Source organism: Triturus cristatus, chromosome 11 (genome assembly GCF_964204655.1).
Source record: "Triturus cristatus chromosome 11, aTriCri1.1, whole genome shotgun sequence".
Lineage (NCBI taxonomy): Eukaryota > Metazoa > Chordata > Amphibia > Caudata > Salamandridae > Triturus > Triturus cristatus.
In genome coordinates, this window is record NC_140594.1 from 188,984,687 (window position 1) to 189,010,757 (window position 26,071).

Below are 26,071 nucleotides of genomic sequence, written 5' to 3' on the forward strand. Positions count from 1 at the left end.
CCAATGGTCAGAGTTGAGTTAGCCATGCCTATTCTCCAAAACGTAAGGTGGAAAAGGCCACCTTGCAAGATCCCCTATTATGTTTGCGCTGGTCATGGTGCATTGTCATTTTACACACAATACGATCGATCTGATCTCATACTGATGACTTGCTCCTTTACGTTAAACACACACACTAGTTCAGTTACAGAAACCATGGGAATGCTGAATGAGTTTGGTATACTTTCTGGCTTCATTGTCAGAAATCCTGTCTGTACTCAATGCATCAGGATACTTCTGACACACAATTGCAGTTTGACCCCTTCCCGTTGACGAGAGCTGTTAATGTTTTCCTGTTTTTGTGGATCCAGATATAAGAGTATGACTCAGACCTAATCTAGGGTAAGAATCACAAGTCATTAGAAGCCATACAAAACTCGATTTTGGTAAAAATTACCATTATCTTTAATGGTATCACTATCCAAAATGCTAATACTTGTAATACTACTTCACTAATTTTCTAGTAATCCTATCTAGCTCCTTCTAAAAGTAAGACATTTTGTAATATAGAATAAACTGCTATGGAATTACATAGGACAGATTACACCGTCCAGTTGCTAAAGATGGCTTGAGTGATCCTAATTGTGAGAACAGGCTGGCTCAGCACACACCTATTGTCATACACAGTTTTGAAAATTTACAGTGGTGCATTGAAGTCAATGATTGAGCATCAACACGGCGTCTCCCAAGTAAGTCAAATAAGATATCAGGTTACTAGGGACATATCCTTCCTTTAGTCTTTTATTCTTTTGTTCATAGCTCAACAGAGAATTCATAGCCGACGCGGCACGTTTTGTCCCAACGGGACTAATTCAAGGCTATAAAAAAGATACAAAACAGACATTAATATATAAATTTAAAAACATAATATTTACAAAATATTAACAAACAAATTGAACCAGACTACTCATCTAATCATCAGAAAAATGCTGATATGACCAAAATATGCGTCAAAACATCTTTAACATAGTCAAGGGAAGACACCTCCAATTCATATTTAGGACAGGGAGAGTGTTGCTGAGTAGTGGAATGGACCAAAACAATTATTATGGAACGTGTATAACATCATTATAATGTGATGTAAGTGGTAACATACATAAATACTGAATATCTACCATGAGTGGATAACAACTTTCTGACCTGTTCAGCAGGGCGCATCCACAACTGGGAACTCCACCGACAACTCGTACTCCCTTGCACCCAACGCTGGGGGATCCCTGCACATAGTCTTCTTCTCCACTCACAAAAAATTTAAAAAGCTAAAAATTCACGCCATGGGCAATGCTCCAGGGAAGAATTGGTCCTCTTTCCTCAATGGCTTATGCAGCAACAGGACAAGATCAGACTCCCCAAACCCAGGCAACTCATACTAGCCACTTGGCACCTATGTTCCTAATGTAAGCCCGCCCACCCAATGTAGCATTGTGGAAAAGGTTTGCCTACTACTGTTATTCAAACATCTAGACCCCTTTAAAATAGCTGTCCAAAACATTACCTATTATTTGTTTCACCAATAAAAATCCAGCTTAGCGTATACCGCCATAAGCTAACACCATGCTGCTATTGCCGCATTCATGCCAAACGGGGAACTCTCTTTGCTTTTAAAATCCCAGTCATTAAAGTTTCATGGAAGAAATTGAAAGAGTTATCCGGCTGAGAGTTCCACCTGCCCCTCTCTGTAATCTCAGTATTGTGCTCACAAGGCTCATGGTATCCCCATTTGAGACACTCGTGTCCTTTGCAGTTTCTATCCCAGAAAAGTAGCCTTATTCATTGCTATTACCTTTCATAGGTGTATAAATGAGTTACAGGCCTTTACTTTACAAGAACCCTTCGCCCAGGTTCATGCAGACAGAGTTGTCTGTAGAATCACCCTAAATTCCTTCATAAGGTGGGCTCTCTTTTCCACCTGTCTTCTCTTCTCTTTCAGACTCGGTTGCAGAAAAGGCCCTTCAAACCTTAAAAGATTATAAGAGCTGTAAAGTACTACATTGACAGAACTAAGCTTTGCCAACTAAGGGAGGAGTCACACGGTCCTCGTGACTTCAAAAAGACTTCTTTCATCAAAAGCAACTTGCAATGTATGAACCCAACACTATATGACCAGAATATGCAGAGCTTGTGAATGTACAGCACTACAAGCTGCACACATGTTTAAAGTTCATTACACAAATTAAGGAATCTTACAATTATTACTACACATTCTGAACTTTTCCGGTTTCTTTTAGGTGATTTTGATAAAACTGCTTGTAAAATGTGTTTGAAACAAACTACTAGTTGCACATAGGCAGGGCCACTGGAATTATGTGATTGTGCAGCTGTGTCGATTTTCGCATTAGTATAGAGTTGCCGCCTTTGCCACATAATCAATCCTGTTCCACGTAATCTGCAGATTACAAAATGTGCTTCTATCAAACGGTTCAAAAGTTACGAAAAATGCAGCACAGTGGAAGGCCTTTTGTACAGCTGGACTGATCACCTTTCTGTTGCTTATTACTATATTTGAGTGTTAATCGGGTACTAATGAGGTGTAACCTATGCCCAGACAGTGTTTCCAAATTTAAAACGAAATAATACTTTTTCAAAATGTGCCAAATTAGCCAGCATAATTTAGCTCTTCTTGCTGCATAATTTGCTCAACCCTGCCACATAATTTGGCCCTCTCATAACGCATAATTCCAGTGGCCCTGCATATAGGTGTTTATTGTGCGTACTGCGATTCTACATTTGTTTTACATATCTGGGATGACACTATCTCCTTTAATAGGAAAGCTCAGGATACAAAATATTTAAACTTTTTTGCAAAATAGTAATCATTTGAATATGTATTATAAAGAATAAAATAACCTCTGCAGTCCATTAAAAGGATAACTTGCAAGCCACCCCAGGGAATCCAAGGGCTTAAAAAGGAATTCTTCTGTGACTTGAAAAAAGTATGGAAAAACGGGGCATGTTCAGCACATTCTACATAGATTTTTATTGATCCAATTGCGAGCTGATGAAGGGAGCTGCACGCACCAGTTCCCAATTCATGTGGTGCTGGCCTCAAAAGAGCTTAGGAGATGGTGCTGCCGCTGGCAGATTTCTGCCATCACTGCCTGGGAACCTATCTCCTGCACAGATTGTTGTCCACATGGGACAGATTAGGGGCTACAGGCAGGACCGGGCTGGCCATAGCAGGCATTGGGTATTTCCCCAGCAGGCTGGAAGGATGGGGGCTGGTTCTGGAGCAGTGGGGGACGTTTTGCAACTGGGGGCCGGTTTTGCAGCAGCGCTGCAATATCGGCCCCCCAGCAACAAAAGCGGCAACCAAGCGTTTCCAGACTCCCGGGGCCAGGCAGTACCTCACTAGGCACTAGTCTGAGAATATTGCCAGGCTGCTTTGGGTTCCCAATCCGGCCCTGGCTACAGGGGACAGAGAGAAGCAAGCAGTCATGAGGGCAAGCCCATGCACAGGTAGTGTTTGTTTCTTCAGGCTATCCCGCACAGATCTTGCCATCTCCTTCCACTAGATGACCCTCTGAAGGCTTTGCCTTTGATAATAGGAGGTAGGTACCTGCGTTTTGGCACAGCTCCTGTCAGGTCTTCGTTGATACGCATTAGTGTCTTGGAATAACCTGCTGCTTTTGGGCAGTGTGTGTCTTCCCTCACAAGAGAGGCACCCCCTCATACACTAAAAATGCACATTCTTGCATGGTTGGGTGCATGTGTCGGAGGGTGTTCAGCACAGTAGCTCATTTTGTACCAGATTTAGCAGTGGGAGGGCAGCAGATCAGTCTGTCAATCTCTCTTCCTCATGGTTTGGTGAAACTCTTCCTTAAATGTCCCCAAGGGCAAAGAATGATAACACCCTTCCCTATACAGATTAGTATTCCTCCTTCTACTAACATTGTAACATAGTTTAGACCATCTAATGACCCTAAAATATATATTTTTTCCAGTGACCTTCATATCGTTACATCCTATGTGTTGTTCAAGTATAGTGTACTATGAATCTCTATTTTTCAGAACAAAAAAGCATTATTGGATGTTTTCTGATTTACTTACTCATTTTATGCTGTCCTTCTAAATGTTTGTTTTTGCAGTTATTAAACTTTTGGTATCTAACATGTTAATTTTGCTGCTTTACTTCTATTTTCAGAAGAGCAAGAGGAAAGGGCACGAGTACACAAACATTAAATATTCTCTATCGGACCAGACAGCTGGGGATCAGAGTCCCCTCCCACCATGTACTCCAGTTCCAACTCCCACTCCAACCCTTCCAGAGTAAGTCACATATCACATTAATGTGCAGTCACATTTTTTATTTTCATTTACCCTCCATCTTTGCTTTTGTGTCTTAAGCAACAAGGAACATTTTCAGTTTCTGCATGTTTTTTATCACCTCTTTGTACCTCTGGGATCTCCCAGCATAACTGCCCCATCACCCATTGTTCTGACAGTCTTTTTTTTTTGATAATCAAATTTATTAGCATTTAGGTAAAAACAAAATTTCACACAGACAGCAGAATCAAGCACAATGTAGCTAAGACCGTCAACAGTAAGAGCAGTGACATATGCCTGAGTACAGGCTCCCAGAGGAGACCGCTTCGTAAGTATAGCAAGATAAACAAGGGTATACACAGCGATTAAAACAACAGGTTGAGCCATTTACCCCAGATCTTTTCAAACATTTCAGGACATCCCCGGGCCTCAAAGAGTAGTTCCTCCTGGGTCGCGCACCAATCCACCCCTCTTCGCCATTTCCGTACAGTAGGGGGTTTGGCCTGAGACCAGGCCGCCGCAGTGTCTCTCTTGGCCACCACAATCGCAGTGCCCAGGAAACGTTTATCGGCTCGAGAGCTGTCCAGCCCCTCGAACACTCCCAGGAGGAGACACAATGGGTCGTGTGGAACCTCCCACCCCAGGATCTGTGTAAGCTCTAATTCCACACCTGCCCAAAAGGAGTCAAGGGCAGGGCACTGCCAGACCTTATGGTAAAAATCGGCTGGGGCATGGTTGTACCGCGCACAGGCCGGGGAGGAGAGCAGCCCAGCCCTATACAGACATGCAGGAGTAAGATATGCCGTGTGGAGAAAGTAGAGTTGAATAAGGCGCAACTTGTTCTGACAGTCTTAATTGTGAGATTTGCCTCCAACTACATCAAAAGGATGTCATTGCATGCGGTTCATCACTTCCACCTAAAATTCAAATGTGTTCTTCAAACATGTAATTAGACATAGTTTCTGATTATACATTTTCATGCAGTTACCTTATAAATTATCCTTCCTGGCATTAGACTGGTCTGGAAATGCTTTTCCCAAGCACTAATACATAATTGACTGCTGCCATGTGGTGCCATCTTGCTTCAGACATGACAACTCCGAAATAAATTAGGTGTCAGTCATTTTATAAACATTAGTTTGGAATTTCTCTGCTGTTCTCCTGCAATTAGACAGGGACAACTTCCATCTAACTCCTGGCCTTGACCATTGAAATCAGTTCTAGAACCGATACATTCAGTATGCAACCTGGGCGTCTATTTTGACGAACAGTTCTCAATGTTAACACAGGTAAACAAAACAGTAGCAGTATGCTATGGTCTATTAAGAAGCTTGAACATAATTGTCCCAAAGTTTCCACAGCCTTTCAGAAGACTTGTGGTACAGGTCTCTATAATGAGCAGATTGGAATATTGCAGCGCCTTACTTCTAGGTGTCCAGAATATCTGCTCAAAATAATCCAGGTGCTGACTGCTAAGCTAGCGCTAAATAAAGGGAGAAGGAACTCCACAACCAAAACTCTGCAGGAACTTCACTGGCTCCCTGTTAAGGAGCATTGCACATTTAAAGCCCTCTGTATATTACATAGGGCATTATATAGTGCAGGACCTAGGTCTTTACAGCGAAAAGTAACACCATATAGACCAGCCTGAAGGCTGAGTTCATCCGACGCCCACCTAACATATGTGCCCCCTTTTAAAAAGACACAACAGGAGGCAAAGCCTTCCAGGTCAAAGCTGCTCAATTATGGAACAACTTGCTATTACATCTAAGAACTAATCCAAATCTGCTAAGTTTCAGGAAAAACTTAAAGACGTGGCTCTTTCCCAAGTAGGAAGGACAAAGTATAATCATACAAATTTTGGTCTCACTCCCTCTGACAGTAGTCCCTTGGAACTTATAGTCATGCAGTGCCAAGATGCCCGTTGGGTCGTAGTGTGCTTTATAAATGGCAAATAATAAAACGTTCCTGTTTTTCCACGCCACATCCGGAGCTCTTTCTTGGTGTCTCAGTGTTGAAATTCCTCCGCATTTAGATGTGATTAGATCAAATGTCATCCTCAGAACTTTTAGGGTCCACGCCTTGTCACAGATACAAGACATTGTCCCTTTCGTATCCACGTCATGACTGCATGTGGTACCCGGGAACAGAGCATGACGCTGCAGCCTTCGCTTTCTGTATATCCATGCAAACAGAACCAATTAGGAGTGGTAGCCCAAGCTGTCTCTGGCTACGGCCCGCAGAGAGATACTTGAGTGATATCCTTCATGCACTGGTAAGTATTGTGTAAGAGAATTACCTCCTAAAATATCTTCCCATAAAAAAATACCATAGGAAGGAAAAGATTTCTTCTTCCTTGAGGATACTGTCCTGCTCCCAGGACCATTCAAGGTCTTGACACCATTCTCTAAAGCTGAAATCTTCCTTGCCGTTGTACATGAGTCAGACGTTGAAAAAGATGAGGCTGAGATTTCTGGGTCTGACGGCTGACCCTGCACTGGTCGAGGCATTCCTGCATGCTATGATGGAGCTGTTAAGGACAGCTCCTCCACCCTGTGGAATTCTCTCCAAGGGGATCACTTCCCTGTGATTTTGTCGGCTCCTAATGCCATGCCGCCACAGGTTCCAATGTCTACGAAAAACTCTGAGCCTGCTAAGTTGTCATTGCTTCGTTTGGTTGAATCCCCCTTCACTGCCAACACAGACGTGCTTCACAGAGGAGTCCATTGTGCCAATTCCAAAGCCATCAACGTCTAATACAATTATACGTGTGGCAAGGGAAAAAGCTAAGGCACACTCTAACAATGTTTCATGGCAGTGCTCCTCTGTAGAGCTCACAAATTTGCCCAAATGGAGGAGATTGTAATGCCTGATGAAAAATATGGAAATACGTATCATGATGATTCAGAGGACATTAAACTCCTCTCCCATTATACTTCCAATGCTGGCTTATCTCTAGACCTGCATAATGTGAGTGACCTGGACAATTCACCAGAAGGGGGACATCCCTTAACCTTGTGGCCATCCTTCGGACGAAGTTTCCTCATTTGCAAATGTGTTACAAATAGGTGCTGAAACCTTGCAGTTGACCTTACTCTGCGCAGAGGCAGAGTCTAACATTTTGACTGAGGTCCTGCTAACCTCTCCTCCATGGGATCGCCACCAGACAAGAATAGTAAAAGGCTGGACGCAATGGGCTAAAAGATGGAAAGGGTAGCATCCACACTGTGGCATATAGACCAAGGCCATAGGGGCATGGGAGACATTCCCGGATAGAAGTCTGCAGGAAACAGCTAGTTTCATCACTACCACCCAGAATTCTAGTGCATGGCCACACTTTGGGTACCCGCAATATTGAAAACAACGGCACCATCAGAGCAAAATATTTTTTTGCCAGGGACAAGCACAGACTCCAGGGAGCAGCCTCTCAGTCCACCAAGTGCCTTGTTGTGAACCTCCTCCCACACATGCAACACCAGTAGGTGGCAGGATAAAGGGCTTCAACACCACCTGGAATTCATGTACTGTGAGACAATGGGTTCTGCCCATCAATCCGCCCGGATTCTTTCACTATTTGATCACATGGTTTTTGACCTTTTTCACTGTGTGTGAAACTCACAACTGATGACTCGCCCATGGTAAACTCACAGTAAATGGGCTGCGCATGTTTACCGCCAGTGTCTGCCTATTACAATAAGGCCACTGCAACACAGCAAAGGTAAGGGGCACTTGGCTGGCTACACATGAACACGTGTACACACATATGTGCACATGTGTTAGGGCTGCTTGTGGAAGACTCTTATGGTGCGCAGCCCGGTCACTCAACACAGGTAGCCTGGCGCAAAGGAGCCTCTGCATGATTTGAAATTGACCTGAGGAAGGCTTCATAATGTTAGTGTACACTCATAGGGAAAGTCAGTGTGGTTTATTGTTTTGTCTGCAATGACACTCCATTATACACCTATAGGGAAGACATTTGTTGACTGCAGCTTTGCTTCCCTTTGGCCTACAAAGACCAGTAACGTATCGAACTGGGGTGGAATCTGTATGTCAAACCCACATATAAGAGTTCCAAGAAAATATCTGTACCGCTTAGGAGTCATCCAGGATTGTCATATTTCTCGGGCTCAGCTCAGAATCAGAGCCCAGGACTTTTGTCACTCGGCTGTACCAACTTAATTACATTACTCTCCAGCAGCAGGGTCAAACACCACCCCATACAAAAGGAGCAAGCAAAAGTGCTTTACTCGGCTCCTGACCAGGAAAGGAGTGCGGTTGAAAGATTTGCAGCTATCAATTTGCTGTCACATTGTACTAGTGATGGACCTCCCAAGCCCAGTAAGCAGAGGGGGAGCCCAGACCTGTTGAGCCAACACAGAATGGGACTCCTCTTCTTGATTTAATGGAAAAGACCATGGCAGTGATGTCAACGAGGGGTGGAGCTCAGGCCTGCAGAGGAGATGTGACTCATGACTCCTGTGTTACGCCATATAGAATTGTCCCAGCATGCTGTGCAGAAGGGTTGGGACAATGGGAAGGCATGGCTTAGCAGTTCGGGCTGTACTGTTCCCATGAGGCACAGGGTCAGACTGATTTGCATATGGCCATGTCTGAACTGGGGTGGCAGAGTGGGCTAAAGAACGGTGATGGATCAAACCCAGATCTGTTGACTGGGTGTGAGTGTTTGATTGGTTCTGATGCTCCGTCCATCACCACCCCCTTTTGTACCGCTTTGTTCGCCATAAGTTGGCAGGGTATGCTCAGACGTGAGTCCCTTGCTCACTTTGCCACTGGATTCAAGCAAGCCTGGCTGATGACGGCTGAAATGCCAGAAACCGGTCCTAGGAAGCTTGTTTCCGGTCCAGGGAAGGCATGGCTTAGCAGTTCGGGCTGTACTGTTCCCATGAGGCACAGGGTCAGACTGATTTGCATATGGCCATGTCTGAACTGGGGTGGCAGAGTGGGCTAAAGAACGGTGATGGATCAAACCCAGATCTGTTGACTGGGTGTGAGTGTTTGATTGGTTCTGATGCTCCGTCCATCACCACCCCCTTTTGTACCGCTTTGTTCGCCATAAGTTGGCAGGGTTTTTCTCAGACGTGAGTCCCTTGCTCACTTTGCCACTGGATTCAAGCAAGCCTGGCTGAAGACGTCTGAAATGCCAGAAACCGGTCTTAGGAAGCTTGTTTCCGGCCCAGGGAAGGCATGGCTTAGCAGTTCGGGCTGTACTGATCCCATGAGGCACAGGGTCAGACTGATTTGCATATGGCCATGTCTGAACTGGGGTGGCAGAGTGGGCTAAAGAACGGTGATGGATCAAACCCAGATCTGTTGACTGGGTGTGAGTGTTTGATTGGTTCTGATGCTCCGTCCATCACCACCCCCTTTTGTACCGCTTTGTTCGCCATAAGTTGGCAGGGTTTTTCTCAGACGTGAGTCCCTTGCTCACTTTGCCACTGGATTCAAGCAAGCCTGGCTGAAGACGTCTGAAATGCCAGAAACCGGTCTTAGGAAGCTTGTTTCCGGTCCAGGGAAGGCATGGCTTAGCAGTTCGGGCTGTACTGTTCCCATGAGGCACAGGGTCAGACTGATTTGCATATGGCCATGTATGAACTGGGGTGGCAGAGTGGGCTAAAGAACTGTGATGGATCAAACCCAGATCTGTTGACTGGGTGTGAGTGTTTGATTGGATCTGATGCTCCGTCCATCACCACCCCCTTTTGTACCGCTTTGTTTGCCATAAGTTGGCAGGGTATGCTCAGACGTGAGTCCCTTGCTCACTTTGCCACTGGATTCAAGCAAGCCTGGCTGAAGACGACTGAAATGCCAGAAACCGGTCTTAGGAAGCTTGTTTCCGGTCCAGGGAAGGCATGGCTTAGCAGTTCGGGCTGTACTGTTCCCATGAGGCACAGGATCAGACTGATTTGCATATGGCCATGTCTGAACTGGGGTGGCAGAGTGGGCTAAAGAACTGTGATGGATCAAACCCAGATCTGTTGACTGGGTGTGAGTGTTTGATTGGATCTGATGCTCCGTCCATCACCACCCCCTTTTGTACCGCTTTGTTTGCCATAAGTTGGCAGGGTATGCTCAGACGTGAGTCCCTTGCTCACTTTGCCACTGGATTCAAGCAAGCCTGGCTGAAGACGGCTGAAATGCCAGAAACCGGTCCTAGGAAGCTTGTTTCCGGTCCAGGGAAGGCATGGCTTAGCAGTTCGGGCTGTACTGTTCCCATGAGGCACAGGGTCAGACTGATTTGCATATGGCCATGTCTGAACTGGGGTGGCAGAGTGGGCTAAAGAACGGTGATGGATCAAACCCAGATCTGTTGACTGGGTGTGAGTGTTTGTTTGGTTCTGATGCTCCGTCCATCACCACCCCCTTTTGTACCGCTTTGTTCGCCATAAGTTGGCAGGGTATGCTCAGACGTGAGTCCCTTGCTCACTTTGCCACTGGATTCAAGCAAGCCTGGCTGAAGACGGCTGAAATGCCAGAAACCGGTCCTAGGAAGCTTGTTTCCGGTCCAGGGAAGGCATGGCTTAGCAGTTCGGGCTGTACTGTTCCCATGAGGCACAGGGTCAGACTGATTTGCATATGGCCATGTCTGAACTGGGGTGGCAGAGTGGGCTAAAGAACGGGGATGGATCAAACCCAGATCTGTTGACTGGGTGTGAGTGTTTGATTGGTTCTGATGCTCCGTCCATCACCACCCCCTTTTGTACCACTTACTATCAGCATCCTCAGGCCTACAATGGAAGTGCATCTGGTCAAGTGGTGTTGGTATTTTAAGGTACTCCCCTCACTGTTGTATCACTGAACTCATAGGGCTTGTGAAAAATGCAAAGGTAGCACAAAGCACAAGTGTCACAAATGAGATACGTCCATCCATCAAGAACTTGCTGAGAGTGTAGTATGTAAATGGTGGTGGTGCATTTTGGGGCACACTCGCAAATATATCACTAGAGGATGGTGCAGTAGAATACTGTCATTCATAGATAGCACATTTCCATTGAAATGGCCACCACATTTTTAAATCATGCAGTTCTACTGATAATATTATAAAGCAATGATTTGCCCACTCTTTTTTTTTTTCCCAAAAAGAATTCCCCCCGATTTTGCCTTATGATAGTTAGGCTCACTTCCGACTTTTACACCTCACCACTTTCAAATGCCACCAGCTGCAACAGCAGTTGCCCCCAGGACCAGTGGGGCTCTCCCCAGGACCAGGGAAGCTGGTTCCCTTATACCCACAGAGGACTAATTGGGGGAAAGACTGGACTCTGGCGCCAAGGAGGAGAGAAGCTCCAGGGAGAAAGTCTGGCGTAGGAAACCTATGGAACCAGCCTCCTGCATAGTTTGCCACCTTGGAGAGCTGGGAAAAGTGATCCAGGTGGTTAGGGCTTGCCACCAAGAGCAAAAGCCCAAGAACAAGCGAACGACTCAACGGTCCTGAGGGATCAACAGGAGAAGTATTTGACCTTTGACCTTTGACCCCGGCGCGACACCGGATCACGTGGATCACCGCTGCTGGGCGATTCTCTACCCCAAGCGTGGGCCATGGCTTGGGGGTCACTGCAAGAAGCATCCGCCATTTTTTTTTTACCCTGGTAGGGGGCGTGCATGGTACCCCCTTCCGAGAGCTCAGGAGGCCTGGGACCCCAACCCCCAGGCTAGTTCCTTTTTCTGTGGATCCCAGGACCCCACTCATGATAACAGAAAGCTGAGGAAGGTCCTGGCTTACCTCACCAGACATAAAATAGATATCGCATTATTGCAGGAGTCACACCTGCCAATTAATAGCAGGGGGCTAATGGGTAATATTCACGTTGCAGGGTTCACGTCCCACACCCGTGGCGTGATTACTTGGGTTAACCCGAAGGCAGGACTACGGCTAGAGGCATTAGAAACAGACTGGGAGGGGAGGTATGTGATCTCGAGATGCTCTGGGAAGGGGTTAGATTTGCTTATAGTCAACATATACGAACCGAACTATGACAACCCCAAGTTCTATGAAATGATAATTGAGAAAATGCGGGGCTCCAGGGCTGTCCCCCTAATATGGGGCGGGGATTTCAACTGTATATTAGATCCACAGCAGGATAGATTGGGAGGCCCGGACAGGCGCCCCACAACAACAGCTCGGGTAATAATGAGAGTGATGACGTTGTTAGACTTACATGATGTTTGGAGAACACGATCTAGTGATAAGGGAGGTTACACACACTACTCTTCATATCGCAACTTACACACCAGGATCAACTACTGGCTGACTTCTGCTTGCCTGTATGCACAGGTCCGAGACTGCGTAGTGCTTCCCCACACTTTCTCAGATCACTCTCCAGTACTGTTGGTCTTGGAGCCTCCAAGTAAGCACATCCAACCATTCACATGGTGATTCCCCCCATACTCCTTACTAGACCCTGTTTCTAAATCGGAAATCTCTGAAGCAGTCGAAACTTTCTTCGAGCACAACATAGGGTCGGTTGATAACTTCTCAATGGTCTGGGAATCTTTCAAAGTCTACATTAGGGGCATTGCTATGGCTAAACACTCAGGTGTCCTTTGGGCGCTGAGAAAGAAGCTCGCAGATTTGGAAGGCCAACTAAAAGAGCTAGAACGTAGGTTCCTTTCGGACACTGATGCCAATACGCAGGGGGAATTCCAAGAGCAGCTAAAAGAGTACCATGAAACAGCAGACTCGGAGCTGAAGCACTTAGGCAAATACGCTACGGCCCGCACATATGGAGAAGGTGAGCGGCCTGGCTCGATTCTGGCATCTCTGTTAAAAAATGTAGGGAGACATCAGGAGTAGTAGTAATTAATGACGAACAGGGAGAACCCATTACAGAACTCGCAGCAATAGCAGACAGGTTTCAGCAATACTACAACACACTTTATGCCTCCAGAACTGAGGGACTGGACGCAGAGATTCTAGATTATTTGGCACACATCAAACTCCCCTGGCTGACGAATACACACTATGAATATCTCCTACTCCCACTAGAAAAGGAGGAGATAATTGCAGCTCTATCTGGGATGAGGGCTGGAAGGGCTCCAGGCGTTGACAGATTAACTGAAGCATTTTATAAGGAATTCAAAGACTTACTTATCCCACACTTGAGCACGCTGTTTGAGGAGATCAGTGGTCAGATGACACTGTCTATGGGAGGGACACTAATCATAGCCATTCTGAAGCCAGACAAATCGCGTATCACCCACTGTCACTGTTAAATGTAGACACAAAACTGTACGCTAAAATTCTGGCGAACCGTTTGACTCCACTGGTTCCGTAGCTCGCGGCTCTGGAACAAGCGGGCTTTGTGCCTAGTAGCAATCTGACGTATAATTTAAGAACAGTATTTGGCGCAATTCAACATACCAGACAGGATGTGCAAGCTATTGCCGTGTTTCTCGATATGGAGAAGGCATTCGACTCGGTTGAATGGACTTTTATGAATCACGTCTTAACAAGACTAGGGCTGGGAGGTATTTTTCTCCAAATGGTGGGAGTCCTTTAGAATAACCCAATTGCCAGAATAAAAATTGGTGATATGGTAACTGCTACAATACGTATCACTAGTGGCACGTGACAAGGATGCCTGCTTTCCCCGATACTATACGCCCTAGTGGCAGAGCCACTGGATTGTGCGCTGCGGGAGTATCATAGACATAGGGGAATACGCTTCCCGGGATACGAGCTGGTCATATCCACATACGCTGACAACACGCTGCTGTACATTAGGGACCCCGAACAGAACCTGTCCCCCGTACAGCGTGAAGTTGTCAAGTATGGCGCAATGTCTGGCCTCAAAGTAAACTGGACCAAATCGATTATATTTCCGCTAACCCCCAACACTGCTCAATTTACCCCTGAATTCCCCTTGCAATGGATGTCAGAACCGGTGCGTTACCTGGGAATCAAAGTACACACGGATTCAGAGGTGGTACTAAGAGAAAACTTTGGGGTCGCAATTAGCAAACTAGCTGATGATGTGGAGCGTTGGTTCCATTTGCCTCTCTCTTTACTTGGCAGGGTTTCAATCATGAAAATGGTAGTGCTACCCCGGTTCTCGTTTCTATTCGCTAACATCCCGATGGTCCTACCCAGCTTGTTTTTCAGAACGCTCACATCCCTGTTACTCGGGCTGGCCTGGGCAGGGAAACACGCCCGGGTCAAGTGGGACATACTTACGCTGCCATATCATATGAGGGGGACTAGGCGCTCTGGACCTTAATCTGTATTATATGGTCGCACAAAGCACACACGCGCATTTCTGGTTACATGGCCCTGCTGATATACCACACATTTAGATCGAGAGAGTAGTTGCAACACCGCTTCCTTTATCAGCCCTCTTATTTAATCCACCGCATCGCAGAACCGGCATTATGGATTCCATTAATTCAACCGTACATGCTTGGCACTATCTTTTAAAGCTGCAAGCTGGAGCTATGTTGTATTCCCCACTGGCTCCTCTGGAGTGGTGTCGCTGGCTTCCTGCATGTACAGACAGGGGTGTCACTCGGGCGTTGAACTCCATAAATATCAAAACGATAGGAGGTATGTTTGATGGAGGTGTAGCGAAAACATGGGATGAAGTGGCGACGCAGGAACTACATGCTACGCTGCTTAATAGATTTAAATTCCACAGAATGAGGCAATCACTTAAGGAGATTCTGGGTAGTCACTTGGAGGGGCCACCTGATGTGGCCGCCCTCACCTATATGATAAAAACTGAATCGACAAAAACTGTATCCAAATTGTATAAACTGACTCAGAGCTACAGAGCGAACCATTATACTAAAGCTAGACTAGCTTGGCAGACAGATATAGGTAAAGACATAGATGATGGAATTTGGAAATATTGCTGCGAGAGCATTAAACGGATATCTCTAAACGGTCGCCATAGGCTAATCCACTTTAAATTTCTTAACAGAGTGTACTACACCCCTGAGAGATTGCATAGATACGAATTGAGAGATTCCTCTGATTGCGAGCGCTGCGGTGCTGGCCAGGCCGATTTCTTCCACTTGGCCTGGGTGTGCCCAGGGAATGCCAGCTTCTGGGTTCTGATTTTTAAGGCCCTAGGGGATATCACTGCTGTAACAATAACTCCGGACCCTATGCTGGCTCTTCTGGGATACTAACTACACATCCCAAAATCTATTAGGAGGCTGGTCGACATGGGACTCCATATAGCTAGACGCAGGGACGCTAGATCTGTTGGTCCCGTTGCCCAATCCCTTCTATGGCCTGCTGGTTGAAGGACATGATTTACTGCTGCACGCAAACTGAGAACTATAGTGAGCTCCTTCCCCCACTTAATCATCCTATAAAGTTTGGGGAATTATACAGAACTTACCTGGCTACCAAAGAGGTAGACGCCATGTCAGCGGCAACCCCTACTCACAAGCAGGTGCTGATGGGGCCGACAGGTGAACAGATATAGCTGCGTAGGGCTGTGAGATACTTACCGGGGCTCATTCCTACACAGGTTTTGGTCTTGCTGGGGTGGCGGGATGCGAGGCTACACGCCACTGGGGTAGTCTTTCCGTGATGTAAATCTATAATAAGCTCCATAGGGGCCTAGGCCCTGTGATGTTTAATGTTTAAGATCTTATCACGAAGTGTCTCCGATGGGTTTTATTTTTTATATTGTGTTCTGTAATAAAATTTAAATAAAAATAATAATAATACCAATTTGAAAAGATAAGATCATTATGAGAACAAATCCAAAGTTCCCACCAAAGGGCGTGTTACTGTTTTATATCAACCAAACCATTATATTACCAGCTTTCTTTCAGAATCATATCAATGCTGCGAAAAGGGCGCTGCACACCCTAGAGGTGAGGAGAGCAATTATATATTAGCTTCAAGAATCAAAAGAAGATAGAAGTTCTACACAGTTGTTCATGGCACATTCCACACTGGCACTGGGCACAACAGTAACAAAAACACGATTGCTAGGTGGATAGTACAGACAATTGAAGCAAAAGACACACAATTGATGGACGGAATGCAGAACAAATCAAAACATTCATCACCAGTCAAAAGATCTGGGTTAAATCCATCATTCTTTTGCTCACCATGCCACCCCAGTTTAGACCTGGCCATATGCAAATCAGTCTTGACCCTGTGCCTCATGGGAACAGTCTAGCCCGAACTGCCAAGCCAGGTCCTCCCTGGACCGGAAACAAGCATCCTAGGACCGGTTTCGGGGTTTCACCCCTCTTCAGCCAGGATAGCTTGATTCCAGTGGCACAGTGAGCCCAGGACTCACGTCTGAGCATTACTGGCGCACTTAGGGCGAGAAAGCAAAAGACACACAATTGATGGACGGAATGCAGAACAAATCAAAACATTCACCCCCAGTCAAAAGATCTGGGTTAAATCCATCATTCTTTTGCTCACCATGCCACCCCAGTCCATCAACTGTTGTTTTTGCATTTGTCACCCCGAGTGGGACGGGTATGCTCAGACGTGAGTCCCGTGCTCTCCATGCCACTGGAATCAAGCTATCCTGGCTGAAGAGGGGTGAAACCCCGAAACCGGTCCTAGGATGCTTGGTTCCAGTCCAGGGAGGACCTGGCTTGGCAGATCGGGCTGGACTGTTCCCATGAGGCACAGGGTCAAGACTGATTTGCATATGGCTGGGTTCAAACTGGAATGGCATGGTGAGCAAAAAAACGATGGATTTAGGCCCAGATCTCTGTACTGGAGTGAATGTATGACATTGTTCTGCATTCTGTCCATCAACTGGTGTTTTTGCATTTGTCACCCCGAGTGGGACGGGTGTGCTCCGACGTGAGTCCCGTGCTCTCCATGCCACTGGAATCAAGTTATCCTGGCTGAAGAGTGGTGAAACCCCGAAACGGGTCCTAGGATGCTTGGTTCCAGTCCAGGGAGAACCTGGCTTGGCAGTTCGGGCTGGACTGTTCCCATGAGGCACAGGGTCAAGACTGATTTGCATATGGCTGGGTTCAAACTGGAATGGCATGGTGAGCAAAAAAACGATGGATTTAGGCCCAGATCTCTGTACTGTGGTGAATGTATGACATTGTCCTGCATTCTGTCCATCAACTGTTGTTTTTGTATTTGTCACCCCGAGTGGGACGGGTATGCTCAGACTTGAGTCCCGTGCTCTCCATGCTACTGAAATCAAGCTATCCTGGCTGAAGAGGGGTGAAACCCCGAAACCGGTCCTAGGATGCTTGGTTCCAGTCCAGGTAGGACCTGGCTTGGCATTTCGGGCTGGACTGTTCCCATGAGGCACAGGGTCAAGACTGATTTGCATATGGCTGGGTTCAAACTGGAATGGCATGGTGAGCAAAAAACAATGGATTTAGGCCCAGATCTCTGTACTGGGGTGAATGTATGACATTGTTCTGCATTCTGTCCATCAACTGTTGTTTTTGCATTAGTACAGACAATTGAACACTGCTATATCTAATAAACAGTTGCAGGCAAAACCAAGAACTCCGCCTACTAGGATGAAAGGGGCCACTCCAGCTTTCTTAGCTAATGTATCTTTACGAGATATATGTAAAGTGGCTACATGGTCATCAAAACACATCTTCACAAAACATTACATGACAATCGAAAAGAAATGGCAATGGGCCAATCAGTTCTCAAAAGCATATTCTCATCCATTACCTCATCAAACTTCCCACAACAGGGGGAATCACACCACCACTTAATTGATGCACAGCATTTGAATCTAGCAAACACCTCACACTGCGAAAGAAACCATAAATAATAGGTTCGAGGTATATGAGCCGTAGATCACATGCTTTGCATACTTCTGCCATCTAGTGTTTTAATGAAATGAAATGAAAAGTATAGCTTATAAAGCGCAGCTGCCACTCCTAATGGAGTCTCCTGGCGCTATCAAATAACAAAGACCAGCTGTATCAGATTAAGGCCTAAATAAGTGCCAGACAGTAGGCATCTGATGTTCCAAAGATCCATGTCTTTAGTGCCTTTCTGAACTGTTCTTCCTGTTCCATTGCTCTAATTTCCCTAGGCATACAGTTCCAGGCCTTTGCCCCTAGAACTGTAGCAGATTTCCCTCCTCTGGTTATCAATTTAAAGCCAGGCCGCTTAAGCAGATTTGCAGTGCTAGATCTAAGTGCCCTCATTGTAGTGTATGGTTTAAATCTTGTTGAGAGGTATACAGGACCCAGTCGGCGAAATACTCTAAAGGTCATCAACAGTAATTTAAACAAATTTCTTTTATGAACTGGAAGCCTGTGAAGGGTCTTCAGGGCGGCAGAGGCAGACGCTCTACGAGGGAGCCCTAGGACCAATATGGCTGCTGCATGCTGCACTACCTCAGGGTAGCTTTATTAGTCCCTGCCAGAAGACTATTACAGTAGTACAGTCATGAGACTATAAGAGCCACTGCCGCTGTTTTCCTTGCGGCAAGCGGAATCAGGTCAAATAATTTTTTCAGAGTTTTAATAAGGCCGAAACAAGTCCCTGTTACCTTTAGAACATGATGTTTGAAAGAGAAGAGTCGAACCACACTCACAGATTTTTTGCGACCTCCACAGTTGATGGGGGGCTACAGTGTCCTCTGGCCACCAATCCTTTGGTTGGAAAGGATTATTTTTTCCAATCAGTAAGATTTCCGTCTTATCAGTATTTAAGCGAAGATGGTGATTTTTCATCCATTTGATGACTGCCGTAAGACAGGCTTTGAAATTTTCTTCCGCTTCCGTGGAATTCTTTCCCAATGACAGGATCAGCTGAGTGTCATCAGCATAAGATGTAGTTTCGATCCCAAAAGTTAAGATCAGCGAGATAAGTGGGGCCATATATATGTTGAAAATAAGTGGACTAAGAGAAGCCCCCTGTGGGACACCCGTGGTGTCGGTGCGTTCAGATGAGAGAAAGGATCCTAGAGAGACAACCTGCTTCCTGTTAGACAGGAAGGATGTAATCCATGCCAGTGCCCAATTAGAAATACCGCAAGATCTCAGTCTGGCTAGCAAGATGTTGTGCGAGATGATATCAAATGTGGCAGACAGATCTAAAACGATCAGGACTGCCTTCCTGCCGTTGTCAGATATAAATTTCAGGGTGTCCGATATCTCCAGTAACGCTGATTCGGTCGAATGTTTTGGACGAGACCCAGATTGGCGGGGTGAAAAATCAGAGCTGACTCCAAAAAGCTGGAGAGTTCTTTATAAACTATTCTCTCTGTGATCTTACCTAAGATTGGTAACAGGGATATAGGCCTGTAATTAGCAAGGTTAGATGAATCTACATTTTGTGTCCGGATGTTTGCAAGTTGTTTTTCTTCGAAGAGGTCTTTCCCGTCACGAGGTAAGGTGACTCCTCCTTTCGGTGATAGGTGTCATGGGTATCGACTCCATTGTTAGATTTTTTTTTCCACCATCGGGTTTGTGGTGCCCAATCCACTTTATCGGCGTCGATAATGTCTTGTATGCGCATCCCACTTCTCCGTGTATCGTATCGGATGAGGACAATTTTTATTTCGATTGTTACACTCGTAGATGGCCGTCAGGCCTAAGCGCGTCAATCCACCTCTCAGTCGATGGGATGGACTCCATTTAAATTCGGTCCTCAGTGCCACGCAAAGTATCCGCGCACCGACTCGCAGGGAGTCTGCAACTTGTACTTGTCTCCGGAGCACAATGAACAGGACTGCAATGCGTGCAGATTGTTTCGATCGAAGAAAACGCTCCTCGGTCGTCGGGCTTGACGTAGTGAAATGCAAAGCCAGAACATGGAATACACGCTGGACATCTTCGGTGAAGGATCCGAGCAAGGAGAATTCGATGTACAAGGGGCCAAAGAGGAGCAGGAAGAACCTGTATCTATTTCGTAATCGAACTTCGAGATGGAAGACAACATACCGCAAGGTCACTGTTCTATGAGTACCGAACATCCCTTGCCCCGAAATCCAATCCAGACCAAACAAAAGGCTTTGGTTCTACCTCCTGGCCACGGTCGACACAGAGAAGATGTTTCGAATGCCCCGCCTCACAGCTCGGCACCGAAATACATCATTAAGCCTTCCGGCTCGGGATCTTGTGGGCCAAAGTCAGGCACGAGCCGAAACCTTCGTGCTTGAAGCCGAAGACTGCTACAGAGCCCAAACCCTTGATGCCGAAATCAAAAAAGGCTTCTGAACCAAAACCTTATGCTCTGAAAAGTCATTCCACCCCAGCACTGAGTCCTCGGTGCCGAAACCAAAAAATGTTCCTTCGAAGCTGCAGGATCCGATTTTCGATGTCCCGCCTCCCAAATCGGACCCAAAACCAAAGGAACTTCACATTAATCCTGATACAGAACATCATCTTACCAAACTGCCTCAGAAGTGCAAACCTGAGTCAGAGGACATACATTATACGATTCCTTTAAAGAGGAAAAATGTTGGTACTAACCCTTCTCCTCCTCTTCCTCTACCACGTTCCCCTGCACATTCACCACCTTTTCCAGCATTATAACATTTACTTATCCCACCAACTAACTCTCCACTACCACAGCCTGATGATGATGATGGAGATACTCACTTACCATTAGATCCATGGAGAGACTATAATACTGATACACCTAGTGACAATGACCCATACCTTTACACTGCAAAGCCTTCCCCTCCTGACGACAACGTAGGTTATTTGGAACTACTTGCTAGAGCTGCAGAATATCACGGGGTACAACTACACAAAGAATCCCTAGAAGAAGATTTCTTGTTTGAAACTCTAAGTAGTACACATAGATCCAGTCAGACTCTCCCTATGCTCAAGGGCATGATAAGACATAACGATAATATATTCAAAGACCCTGTTCGTGCTCGTATTCTCACTTTCAGAATAGACAAAACATTTAAGCCTGCTCCGTTGGATCCAGTCTTTATTAAGGGGCAGATACCACTAGACTCACTGGTTGTCTCCAACACACATAAACGGGCCAATTCAAAAACCTCGGGGGATGCCGCCCCTCCGAACAAAGAGTCAAAATTATTATGACGCTTCTGGTAAGCAGCTAATCATTGGCGCATTGCCAACACCCAGGCCCTATTAGCCTGGTATGATAGAGCGCACTGGGACGAAATGGAACAATTGCTCCAATTTCTCACATATGAACACAGAGCTAAAGCTCAGGATTTAGTACAAGAAGGAAAGCTGAGCTCCAATTCCTCTATTAGATGTGCTTTAGATGTTGCTGACACCACAGCTCGAGAGATTAAACCCAGTGTGTTACTCAGGAGGCACGCCTGGTTAAGGATTTCCGGTTTTAAACCTGAAGTCCAACAATCCATCTTAAATACCCCATTTGACAAAAAGCATCTCTGCGGGCCCGAAGTAGATCAGGCATTGCAGAAAATGAAAAAAGACACTGAGGTAGCTAAATCAATGGAAGCCCTACAGTTTCCTTCAAATTGTGGCGCCTTTTGTCGCACCTTTTACTGTTGAGGGTCCAAGACCATATCCTCAGACAATAATGCTGCCTCGTACAAAGGCAAAAATCAATCTTTCTCTGCAAGAGGCTTCTTTAGTGGAGGATACAGAGGGAACAATGACAAAGGTTGGGGCAAGGGTTCTTCACCACGAAATTCCCTTTCCACTAACAAGTAGTGACTTACTTGTCCTTCCCCCCCCAAACATTTAACACCTGTCAGGAGACGTTTTCTAGAATTCTTTCCCATTTTGCAATTCATAACTACAGGGGTGTTAGAAATTATTCAACATGGTTATTGCCTGGAGTTTACCACCAATTCCCCAAACATTCCACCTCGTTCTCACAAAATGTCACCAGAATATTTACACATGCTCAAACAGGAAACCCAGTCTTTATTGATGAAAGGAGCTATAGAGCCTGTACTGTTACAATATCAAGGGTCAGGCGTGTACTCCCTGTATTTTCTAATTCCAAAAAGGACGGTTCCTTAAGACCTATTCTGGACCTCAGATAACTAAACCACTACATACTGTCAGAACATTTCCACATGTTGACACTTCAACAAGTGCTCCCACTTCTACAGCACGGCGACTTTATCTCTACGCTAGATTTAAAGGACGCATAGTTCCACATTCTAATACATCCCGCTCATCGCAAATATCTCAGATTTGTGATAGCAGGTCAACATTACCAATTGAAAGTACTACCATTTGGTACTACCAGCAAGAGTCTTCATGCAGCTGCTAGGAATGATGGTGTCTTGCTTTGTGATTGTTCCCCATGCAAGACTTCCTATGTGTCCCCTTCAAGAATGCTTAGTCAGTGGAACCAGTTGCAGGGTCAATTAACCAATCTAGAGTTGGTAGATGGCCGCACCCATCACTCTCTGCAGTGGTGAAAACATTTATACAAAGGGTGGCCTTTCCCTGACCCTGTTCCCCAGACAGTGCTAACAGCAGACGCATCGCTCACTGGTTGAGGTGCTCACTTGCACAATCACACAATCCAAAGATTGTGGAGCCGAAAGCACGAAATTCTACATATAAGTCACCTAGAACTACTAGCAGTGTTTTTAGCACTCAGAGCCTTTCAAATTCACCTTATAGGCAAGTCTATCTTAGTTCCCATGAACAACATGACAGCTATGTACTATATACAAAAACAGGGGGACACACACTCTCTCCAGATGTCACTCCTCGCACAAGACATTTGGAAATGCGCTATGCACCAAAAGATTTGTCTCCTGGAAGAGCATCTTCCAGGAGTAAACAATCAGATTGCAGACCTTCTCAGCAGACAGAAGCAGCAAATCCATGAATGGGATCTTCATCCTCAGGTTCTTCTCCCCTACTTTTAGCAATGGGGATTTCCCCACATAGACCTGTTCTCCACAGCACAAAACGCAAAATGCGCAAGCTTCGCCTCCAGGTTCCCACACCAGCCCTCCAAAGGCAATGCCCTATGCATGAACTGGTCAGGGGTATTTGCTTACGCTTTTCCACCTCACCCACTCATTCCACTGGTAGTTCAGAAGCTCAGGCACACATTCCTCACACTGATTCTCATAGCTCCCATATGAACAAGTCAACCCTGGTTCACCACCCTGTTGGAGCTATCAGTAGTCCCACACCAAAAGCTGCATCTCACCTCCAGTCTCCTCACTCAGAGCCATGGAGAAATCAGGCATCCAAATCCCAAAGAACTGAACCTGGTGATCTGACTCCTGAAGTCATAGAGTTTGGTCATTTACAATTACCAGCAGACTGTAAGAATATCCTAAAAGAGGCTAGAAAGCCTACTACTAAGGCATGTTATGCAGCAAAATGGAAATGGTTTGTTATCTATTGTAACAATAACAATATCAGTCCTCTTGATGCTTCTGTGCAGAACATCATTTGTTATCTGTTACAGTTACAGCAACCTGGACTAGCCTACACATCCATTCGCTTACATCTAGCAGCAGTAGCTGCATACTTACAAAACAGAAAACACTTATCTCTATTCAGAGTGCCAGTGCTTAAAGCCTTCATGGAAGGATTAAAAAGAGTGATACCACCAAGAGTCCCACCTGCAACAGTATGGATCTTAAAAATAGTCCTTACAAGGCTAATGGGTTCACCATTTGAACCAATGCATAGGTGTCAATTACAGTTCCTCTCATGGAAGGTTGCTTTCCTCATAGCAATAACTTTACTAAGGAGAGTTGGTGAACTCCAGGCATTAACTATACAAGAGCCCTTTTTTCAACTTCACAGTTGGTTCTTCGAGCCAATCCTAAATTCCTCCCTAAAGTAGTTTCTGCTTTTCATATGAATCAATCAGTTGAGTTACCAGTGTTCTTTGCTCAACCTGATTCTGTAGCTGAGCAAGCTCTACACACACTTGATGTTAGAAGAGCTCTACTACATTACGTGGAAAGAACGAAAGAATTTCGTAAAACAAAGCAACCCTTTGTTGCTTTTTCTCCGCCACACAAAGGCAATCCCATATCTAAATTAGGCATTGCAAGATGGATTGTAAAATGTATCCAGACATGTTATATCAAAGCAAAAAGAACTTTGCTAATACACCCTAGTGCAAATTAGGGACTACTATGGCCGTACGAATGTTCCCCTTGCTGACATCTGGAAGGCAGCAGCATGGTCTACACCGCACACATTCACCAAACACTATTGTGTAGATGTGTTATCAAGACAACCATCTAATGTAGGGCAGGCAGTACTTAAAACACTGTATCTGATAGGGACATCTAGCCGCACATTCCTTAACTTCGAATATCCCCAGGCGTCATGCTGGATCCGGAAAATCTTTTTCCCCAGCAGTACCTCTGCATGCCGGGGGCGGCATCACCCGGCTCTTCCTGACGTCAATGGAGCCATATAAGTCCCCCCCCCCCCCCCCACCCCCACTGGTGTGCTGACATCAGTTTTCTTCTTTTCCACGTCCCAACGTGGATCCAGAGAAGCAGTTACCTCTGGTCTGTTTTTTGTTTTTCAGGCCTTCTCGACGCCTTTGGCATCCGGGAACAGTGTGTTGATGCCTTCGGGCTTCAAGGCATGTGAATCCTGTACGCGGCAGACGGATCCACACGCGATCTGTATGTGGTGCTTGGGAGAGCACCACGACTCCGAGGAGTGTGACCCCTGCCGACGGCTGAAGCCGAAGTCTCTGCGGGAACGCCTGGATGTCCCGTTCGGAGTCCTCATGCCGCCAGTCTCCTTCTCGTGCTGGGGGGTCAGTCCGGTACAGGTCACGTAGTCGTTCCTATGGACGTCGCTGTCCTGCCCCAGGTAAGCCCAAGAAAAAGAAGTCATGGAGGTCACCGACCACATGCAACGGCGGGGCCCGCTGCTCCCGGTCTCCACCGGACATGGGCCCTCAGGACTCGACCCCCACTTACCCGCCATTTCCTGGAGCTGGTGCAACTAGGGCCCTGATGGAGGCCTATTCTCAGGCCTTACTAGCCATTTTTGGTTCACCCCCTCTCCCTGGCGCGCCTTGGGGCCCCATAGAGAGGGGTAGGGGCTCAGATCGGAATTTCACTGGCGGGTTCGCCCTCAGCACCGGTCGAGCACCCTGACTTTCGGAGTCGCATCCTACTCGCAAATCCAAGCCTTCCATGTCGTCTCCGCACAGCCATATGAGGCTCCCTGCGCCGATGCTGGCTGAGGCTGCAGCGCAGTGCTCAACTCCATTCCTCTCCTCAGGTTCCCGCCTCTGTGGAGGTCGAGTTGATGCCGGTCCTACGTCTGACGGACGAGGCTCCTTCGGGGATCATCAACGTCGAGAGGACGCCGGTGCCATCCCCGGCCGTTCATCGGTTGGTGGAGGATGTGGAGGCCGAAACTGAGGAGGCCCCTTTGGATTTGCCACCCACAGGGTTGCTTCGCTGTCCCTCTGGGCAGGACCCCATGCACTGGCAGTGCCTTGGATGTCCTCGGGCTGTAGAGCACCCACGTTTTGGTGGCAGGATTAGCCTCATGCCGTCCCCAATGGATGACCTGTTGTCGCCAACTCAAATGGCCAATGTGGCTAGTGCGGCTTTTGAGAGGGCGGTTCGCAGGGCTACGGACATTTTACAAGTGCAGCCAACCTCAGTCTCTCTGCCCTCTGATCCCTTGCTGGATTTACTCCACCAGGGCACTGTGGAAATGGAGCCCTTGTTGCCTTTTGACGAGTTGTTATACGACACTCTTCTGGGGACACTTCGGGGGACCCGGTGGATCATGCTATTGCACATCGACATCGCTCTGCTCCAGATGACCTGGTTTGTTTGTACCTCCATCCTAGGGCTCATGGGCTGGTAATTCAGGCGGCTTCAGTCCCGCTGCCTTCTGCCCC

General features: G+C 46.5%; 1 protein-coding gene across 2 annotated transcripts in view; it reads left to right on the forward strand.

Annotated features, from left to right (window-relative positions):
- The window catches only part of PTPN11 (protein tyrosine phosphatase non-receptor type 11), a 663,532-nt gene that overhangs the window by 525,312 nt on the left and 112,149 nt on the right, over positions 1-26,071 (forward strand). For both annotated transcript variants that reach the window (XM_085636151.1, XM_085636152.1), the window contains exon 14: positions 4,181-4,305. In XM_085636151.1, coding sequence (XP_085492277.1) covers positions 4,181-4,305 — 125 coding nt within the window. The remainder of the gene's footprint in view (positions 1-4,180; positions 4,306-26,071) is intronic.